Raw genomic sequence first — 9,090 nt, 5'->3', positions numbered from 1 at the left:
TCTCTGTAGCTTTGGAGCCTGTCCTGGAGCTAGCTCTTGTAGACCAGGCTGGCCTCGAACTCACAGAGATCCGCCTGCCTCTGCCTCCTGGGTGCTGGGATTAAAGATGTGTGCCACCCGCCCAACCTGTTGGCTAACTCTTACATCTTAACTTAACCCACTTCTATTAATCTGCGGATGGCCACATGGCTGTGGCTTACCGGCAAGGTTCAGTGCCCTACTCGGCTCTCTCTTCTCCCAGCATTCAGTTTAGTTTTCCCTGCATACCTCTAGTCTGCTCTGTACAGTTTCTTTATTAACCAATGGTATTCACAGCATACAGAGGGGAGTCCCACATCACCATGTGACAACGGTGTGGCTTGTGCTCCTGGCAGTGGGACCAGGATATAACTCTAAGGCATCAACTGACTTTGTAGAGCCCATTCTCTATGGAGAGATACCATGCTCAGTCTAGGTACCAAGGGTAGGGGACGGGAGGGGGGAGGTGCAGATATGACACACAATTTCCTCGGCCCTGCCTCAATGAGGGGATGGAACAGTCCTGGCTCACTTCCGGGTGGGGGGGTGGGTCTTAATCTCTCTGATGAGCAGACAGGAGGAAGGGGGAGCAGAAAGAGGAGAACTGGGATTGGTATGTTAAAAAAAAAAGGTATTTGGTCGCACCCATAACCATCATCATGCCATTATTGCACAAGTATCTTGGCAAGACTGTCGGTAGCCCAAAATTCTGCTTGCTGGATGATGTCTACTGCACTCATGAATTCACAAAATCCCTACTTGATCTCAAACTGGTAGCTATCCTATCCCAACCTCCTCAATTTTTAGGCATGCACAACCACTCCTGGCTTAATCACTGGTATCATCAACAAACTTCACATTCTTAAAAACTGACTTCTGGGTCAGCCAGGCGGTCACTGAGCAATCTCTCCAGCATTTGTGTGTGTGTGTGTGTGTGTGTATAAAAATATGGTTTTGTCTGAAGGTAAATGGAGAAAATTTTATTAAGAACTTACTAAATATGTCCCTAGGATATCCATTCAGAATAACAGAATCACACTAAAAGTAGGGAGTACAATTCAGTGCCACACTAAGATTAATTCCGATTCCACCAGTAGCATAAGAATCATGGCCTGCATAGACTGCACCTAATCCTGTGGCTATGAAAATTCTGAACCAGGTTTCTACTGATCCGGCCTTATCCACCTTTCTTGCTTTGACACATGGGGCTGACAGATTCTGAATCAAACAATGGCTGCTGTGTCCTTAAAAAGAGCTTGCAGTACATCTCTAGATTTAGTATATTTCAGTATAAAGCAAAAGTTTACATGATCAAGAGAAACCAGCTGAATTATCTTACTATTTTAATCATATTCCCCTAAAAAAAAAAAAAGAACATAGTTTGGAAACATACATTTAAGGTAAATATAACCGACCTAGTATTTAATTATTACTATTGAAACATAAGACAAATAGATCAGTTACTAGTTTAAAATTACATAAAGTCGCTATGCTTATTAAAAAGCTACCCATCTGAAGCAATTTTTTAATTTTATATGAAATTTTAATAATAAAACATAATCATAATAAATCACAATAAAATGTAAAATACTTCAAAATAAAATGTAGAAAGTTGTCATTTTGTAATAAATGAGATTTAGTATATTTTAAAATGAGTAAACCTTTGAGTTAATCTTCAATATGAATAAAATTTTTCAAGTTCGGCAAAATAAAGGATACAGGCAAGTGCTTCAATTGCACCTTCTTGTTTGACATTGTCATCAATTGCTCCCAGCCATGGGAGTACCTTCTCTAAAAAAATGTTCATTGTTTCCATGGTAGCTATTTTGCTCATGACACCTATGCAGCGAGCTGCCATGTGCCTCACTGCAGTGCTGGGGTACTGAAGGCACATGTACAAATGAGGCAAATGCTGGACCAGCTGAAACAGAAACAGAACAGCAATTACAATACTTATTAGGGAATAATTACAGAGTTTGGCGTTCCTGATTTTGTTCTAGGTGCCAGCATTATGATCGCAACAGCATCTCATCTTAAATGTCCACTGCATAGAACATTATGATAGCCAAGCAACTGTTCAATAGTGAGGCCAGCCTCACATTTCAGTTGAGTACAGGGTGGATAAAGATGGAATTCTTTCTTTATTAATATAAGAAGATGGGGAGAGCTTTCTTCAAGATGGGGACTTGCTGTTGTTCAGGCTGGCCTCAAATTTCTGTAGACAGATTTCTACCGAATGTCCCAATAAACTGGGAAATAGACATGGCCAGTAGGACCTATCAGAAATTTGTAATAAGTAAAAGGACATACTTTTATTCTTAACTGCTATCGCCCAGATTCACTTTTATAAAACTTATTTTAATGTTACAGTTATAGAAAAGTAAAGCTAAAACTGTTACAATACAAAAAATTGCAAAGAGCCTCCCCAATGTAGATATATGGAAAGATTTTTTTTTTTTTTAACCAAGTAATTTTTTACTCTCCTCTTCCCTCTGCAAACTCTTCTGGTAGAAGTGTAATAGTAAAAATCAAGCCAAAGCCAAAGCCTCACACCAGTGACCAGCTGTATCTTAGAACATGATCACCTGCTTATCCTGAAAAGGCATCCCTCTGCCTGAGCTCTTCCTTGCGTGGAGCTCTACCTACTATTGGTCTCTACAGCCTACAATTTTCTTTCTCTTTGCTCTTCACCTTTTCTTTAGAACCCTTTCCACAATGCTTGAGTTTCCAAATTGGGTTTTCTATCACCCCTGTACCAATAAGGAAGAATCTAGTTACACTGTATTTTTTTTTAATTCCGTTAATGCAAAAGGACTAACTGGTATTTTTCAAGGAGGAACTTGTATTTTCAAGTGTTGTTATCTAACATGACCATCTGTTTCATCTGAAGAAGCACCACACACATTAATTACCAAGGAATGAAGCGCAGAATCCATCGAAGCTGCTGCTATTTCAAAAACCTGCAGGGAATTTACCAATTCTTGAGCAGGACCATCACCTCTTTCCAGGAGGGACTTTCCATCTGTTCAAATAAAAGTTATATCACTTTTAAAATAATTTTCAAAATCTAGAGACCACAAAAAATATTAGTACCTTCTGAGCTAGTATGTATGCAAGTGTCAACAAAGCTTTTTGTATGAAAAATAAAGTGACTTTAAGTGCTATAAGTTGCACTTATAGCAACCAAACAGATTTAAGATAATAATCCACTTCCAAATCTATTGTTAAATATATAAAAGGGGAAAGCATATAGAATAACATGAAAGTCACAAGTCTTCCATTTTAAAACTTACCTACTGGTTTAAGATAGAGATAAACACATTTCTTTTAAAAGGATATATAAAATATACTGAAAAACCAGAACTGATTAAAATGAACACATACCGAAATTATTTAGGTCAATCATAGCCTTCAATGGGCCAACCATAGCATCCCAAAGATGTGGCAACTTCACTGCCATTTCAGCACCAAAATGCTTCACTATAGTTGTTAACGCAAATTCAGCTCCTCTCCGCTGTACCAGGAAAGGCTTCTGACCCTATAGCCCAATGTTAGTTCAAAGAAGAATTTTAGAAAAAAAGCATTATGCGTTAAAATTTTAATCAAAAGGATTTCAAAGTCACCCTCTAAACACCGAGAATACTGCTGCTAGTCAATGGAGCAGTTACTAGATGGTACTTAGGAGCATTACAAGCACCTTCCAATAATTGGCTCCATGCGGGCCTAAAACTCATAACTGGATTTTTTTAATGTTATTGTTTAAAATAGGAATAAAATAAAAAATAAAAGGACACATGACTTCTAGAGATAGTCACCAGTGACATTTTTTTAGTGTTCCTTGCCCCAAAGAAACAGCAGTCTCAGAGATGAAACCATCTATTTTCCTCCTCCCACCCCACCCCACCCCACACAGGGTTTGTGTGGCCCCTGGCTGTCCTGGAACTCACTTGTAGACCAGGATGACCTCAAATTCAAGAGATCCACCCATCTCTGCCTCCTTAGTGTGTTGTGATTACAGATATGTGCCCACCCAAAACCATCTATTCTTTTTTTTTTTTTTTAATTTTCAGAGACACGGTTTTTCTGTGTAGCTTTGGTGCCTGTTCTGGAACTCGCTCTGTAGACCAGGATGGCCTCAAACTCAGAGATCCACCTGCCTCTGCCTCCTGAGGCGTGTACCACCACTGCCCAGCTTCTTATTTAAAATCATCCAGGGAGATGGACATGTTTTTGCTAATCCCAAGGGTTATACTTTTTTATTTATTTAGTCATAAAACTGGCTTCTCTCAAAGAATACAGAGTTTTAAATTAAAGTGGAAAAGATATGCAGAGCACGGTGGCACACTCAGGAGGCTGAGGTTAACTAAGAGCTTGAGGCTGGCCTGGACCACACCAAAAAGGACAAAAGGAAGTCAGGTGGTGGTGCCGCACACCTTCAATCCCAGCACTCAGAAGGCAGAGGCAGGTGGATCTCTGAGAGCTCTAAGTCCGGATGATTTACAAAGGGACCTCAAGGACAACTGGAACTATTATAAGGAGAAACTCTATCTCAGTAAAACCAAAAAGGAAAAAGAAAAAGAAAAAGAAAGAGCTGTAAGTTTCAAATCATGAAAATAATGGAAAGAGATAATCAGTGAAATAGATTTGTAAAATGTTTCAGAAGAAACAGTAGGATACTGATTTTAATCTGAAACTTATCCACGGCCCCCATTTTACGAAAACAATCTTTTTAGTACTAACAGTTTACTGTGGTGTCCAAGTTTTACAATCAAAAGAACGGGACAGTCGCCCTACTGCTAATATGTTACTGTAAGGGCTGTGGCTATGACTTAGAGAGTGCAAAGCATTTGCCTACATTCCCTGCCCTGCAATACTATCTTCACTCTTGTTCATTCATTACAGGTATTTACCACCACACCCAGCCTAAAGACCTTTCTGAAATACTGGTTATAGGCCAGGGATGTTGTTCAGTTAGCCTAGTGCTTGCCCAGCATGCATAAGGCCCTTAGTTTCATCCCCAGTACTGACTAGACAAATAGACCAAGTGTGGTTGCACTTGGGAAGTGCGTGCAGGAGGATGAGGTGTTCAATGTCATCCCTGGCTATATCATTATGTTTTCAGTCAGCCTGAAATACATGAGATAGATGCATAAACACACACAGAGGATAATTTTCAGTAGTTTATAACAGAATAGGATGGAAAATTCATATAAATCATTACAAATAGGAAGCATCTTTAGAGCAGATGTCATTATACTGATATGCCATTATAATCAGAGATGAAAGTATTTCATAGTGAAGCGACTAGCTGTTTATAGGAAAATTAGATTTTGTTCCTTACCCTGGGAAAACACATCTAATATAAAACCTGGTTGACTAACGGTAGGTGTTAATATAAAAATTTTCTCAGAATATCACTAGGAATTCTTGGCACTGATAGGATAAAGAAAGATTAGTCGCCACTGCCATTTAATATGATCTTTGCAGCCAAGGCTCTGAGTGTGAGTTGGCTTACATTTATGAATAGTTTATGTACCTACAATAAAAAAGGGTAGCTACCAAGCAAGCTAAGTTAGTATAAATTAGAAGAGAAATAAGAAATTTAAAAATTAAATTAAATTTTCTGGTAATATTGCTAAAATACTTTAAAAAGATGTAGTGGCATTTCACTTGTATTTTAATAAACAAAGCTTTCCTGGAGATCAGGAAAGTAAAACAGCCACACTGGCCAGACTTACAGACCAGCCAGCAATGACACACACCTTTAATTCCAGTACCCACAACACGCACCTTTAATCCTAGTAGCCACACTAATTGCCATAGAAACCGGGTGGTGCATGCCTTTAATCCCAGCCCAAGAGGATTAAAAAACAGGAGGAGACAGCTCTCAGTCTCATTCTGAGATTCCTGGAGGCAGGATCACCATTTTGGACTGAGGTCACGGTGAGAGCCAGTGGCTAATTGCTTTGCTTTTCAGATCTTCAAGTCGAACCCCAGTTTCTAACTCTGAGTTTTTATTAATCGTGCTTCAAAAAGCTATCAATTCACTTGTAAGCACAAAAATACAATTCTGACAGCTAATAAGACAACTTGGTTCTTCATCTAGAAACTAAATATTTAAAGAGTACAAGCATTCAGAAAAGGAGAAAAAAAAAACCATTTACCTCATCAAGTTCAACCAGGACATTCCCACTACTCCCCGCAGGCAGCTCTGCAATCTGAGCTTTGATTGCTTTGGGGATAGGACCTCGCCTGCTTGTGATAGCAAAAGCTGCTTTCTGATGCCGATAGAGTGTAATGATACCTCTGTGTTTGGTGACAGTATGGTGCATCCCATCTTTTTCTGAGTTGGAGCCTAATAAAGAAAATAGCCATTTAATCAAAATATAGATGAGAAAATGCTTCCTGCTCCTAAAGAGACATAATGTAATTTTAAACTGAACAAGACCTCAATTTTTATAGAGGATGTTGTTATTAGACAATGAAATGGTAACAAAGTTGTCTACTTGAATTAAAATTTATATTGAAGCTAGGCGGTGGTGGTGTACGTCTTTAATCCCAGCAATCAGGATACAAGAGGCAGGCCGATCTCTGTGAGTTTGAGGTCACCCTGGTCTACAGATTGAGTTCCAGGACAAGTACAGAACTTTCTTCCTTCTCATTTGTTTTTAAAGTTGTAAGTCTATTACATTGTGTAAAATTTAGGTTTTCTAAAATCTTACTGATTAAAAAATCATAAGACCCAGTCACATGACTACACCAGTGTTAGTCTTATTTCTGATATCATCTTAATGAAAGAGTGGTTTTCCATATAAATTTTCTACATGACAATAGAAAACTTGCTCATTTGGCATTATTAAACAGACTTCACTTACATCATATCATGGCACTAAATTAAGGAACCAAATTATTAACATTTGATTTAACTAGTTTTCTAGCCTATTTATAAGAAGCCATACAATGACTTTAAAGATTAAGGAAGGATGAACACGGGCTTCAGCTGACTTACATCACTTCTTATATGTACAGCTAATTTGCATGTAAGAGGGCTGATTGACTGGCAAATACACATATTTATAAGACAACTTATAAATTTGTTCATGGAGAATAGGAAATGGGGAGTAGGCTCTAAAAGGAACTCCATTTATGCTTAAATTATAACTATAATTTAATGGTAAAACAAACTTAAATGGTCAATTCCTTCTCTGTGCAAATAAAGGTTTAGATATATACCTTTAGAATTTTCCTGGCCACTCTGTGTTGGTACTGGACATGTTACACAGGGAGTGAGGTATGGGTCCACACAAAGAGAGCTACAGAGGTTTTTAATAATTTTTGAATTAGGACATGGTGTCCTTGCTGTACACTGCTGAAGAAGCTTAGCTATGCACTGAGCAGCATAGTTCTGTACTAGCGTATTCTCTTCTTTTTTAATTGTTTCCATTAGTGGTTTTATGATAGGATTTAACTTCTCCGGAAGTTGCTGCAAGCTCACAACTGCACATGCAGCAAAAGTATGCACTCTCAACTGCAACACTTGCCACTCTTGGTTCGTCTCTGCAACTGTCATTTGGACCTGATGGCGTTTACTATCTAACTGCTGTAACACTTGAGGATTTAGATCAAAAGTTGATGTGACTTCATTAAAAACAGTAGTTACCTAATAAAAAAAAGAAAAATGAAAAATCATTAATTACAACAACTCCAGGTAGACTCAAAATCATAAATGGCAGTTTTCTCTTTCACTTGTCTCCCATAGCATCAAGATTTGCTGTAATATTGAATAAGCTTAAGAAAAGGGACAGTCTCTTAAGAGAAATAAAATTACTATTAAATATATCAAATTTCCCCTAACTGGTAAAATATGAAAGCTATAGGCAAACTGTTAGTTTGAGGAATATCAAAAATTTACAAACTACTTCTCTACTCCAGAAACAACAGCGAACAGATGCAGTGACCACTGTAGAAGGCCCAATACCATTGTGACAGAGTACATTAAAAGACTGTTCTTCATCATTTTAATTTTATTAAGATATAATTCCTGTACCGTATGTTAACTCATGTGAAGTAAATAATTCAGTGGTTTTAAGAACTATGGCTCACGACAGTGAAAACATTTTTATCAATCCCAAAAGAAAACTCTTACCTATTAGCAATTACTCCTCATTTCCCCAGTATTATGGAACCTATTTCCCTCTTATAAAAATAGGTTTATTTTGGCTATTCCATATGTATGAAATCTCAATATAAGTAATGTTCTTCAGGTCCATCTATGCTGTACCATGTAATGATATTTTCTGTCAAACAATATTTAACTTTCATATATAACTTTTCTATCCTACATTTCACTTATCCATTCAGTTGATTAATATTTGGGTTCCTCCTATCTTCTGAATATTATAAGTAATGTTGCTCTGAAATTTTATGCACATTAAGATTGTGTAAAGGCTTATATAACAAAAATAGTCCAGGCAGTGGGAGCTCACACCTTTAACCCCAGCACTCAGGAGGCAAAACCAGGTGGAGTTCAAGACCAGTATGGTTGCACAAAGCAAGTTCCAGAACAGCCAAGATTACAGAGAGAAATGTTATTCCAAACAAAACAAAACAAAACACACCCATAAACAAATAAACAAATGAGTAAATAAGTAAGTAAGTAAGTGGGTTGGCCATCTTTGCCGGGTAAGCACATTTAAGAGCTTTCATAAATAGGTAACAGCCTGATAATTACTGATCACAAAACAAGTAAACATTGAAAAGCAAAACTTTTCATGGGTATTGAGTTTTTGCTTCTATTTTGGTTACAGGAACAGTTTCATCAAGTAGCACAACGTCATCCTCCTGCATGCTGGGACTGTAGGTATTTGCCACCATTTCTACAAAGAATCTATCTTTTCTTTGCTTGTTTGTTTTTCATGATAGGGTTTCTCTATAGCTTTGGAGCCTGTCCTGGAACTTGTTCTTATAGATTAGGCTGGCCTAGAACTCAGAGATCCGTCTGTCTCTGCCTCCACCTGTCTCTGCTGGGATTAAAGGCATGCACCACCACTGCCCGGCCAAGAACCTATATTT

General features: G+C 37.9%; 1 protein-coding gene across 1 annotated transcript in view; it reads right to left on the bottom strand.

The window, feature by feature from the left end:
- The window catches only part of Btaf1 (B-TFIID TATA-box binding protein associated factor 1), a 90,576-nt gene that overhangs the window by 26,271 nt on the left and 55,215 nt on the right, over positions 1-9,090 (bottom strand). Inside the window, exons 20-24 of the mRNA XM_005352181.2 lie at positions 7,252-7,678; positions 6,183-6,373; positions 3,403-3,556; positions 2,931-3,040; positions 1,738-1,939 (exon numbers count right to left, since the gene is read on the bottom strand). Of these exons, the coding sequence (XP_005352238.1) occupies positions 1,738-1,939; positions 2,931-3,040; positions 3,403-3,556; positions 6,183-6,373; positions 7,252-7,678 (1,084 nt within the window). The remainder of the gene's footprint in view (positions 1-1,737; positions 1,940-2,930; positions 3,041-3,402; positions 3,557-6,182; positions 6,374-7,251; positions 7,679-9,090) is intronic.

Source organism: Microtus ochrogaster, chromosome 8 (assembly GCF_000317375.1).
Source record: "Microtus ochrogaster isolate Prairie Vole_2 chromosome 8, MicOch1.0, whole genome shotgun sequence".
Lineage (NCBI taxonomy): Eukaryota > Metazoa > Chordata > Mammalia > Rodentia > Cricetidae > Microtus > Microtus ochrogaster.
Note: the sequence above shows the minus strand (reverse complement) of the source record. Positions and strands in the feature narration are given on the sequence as shown.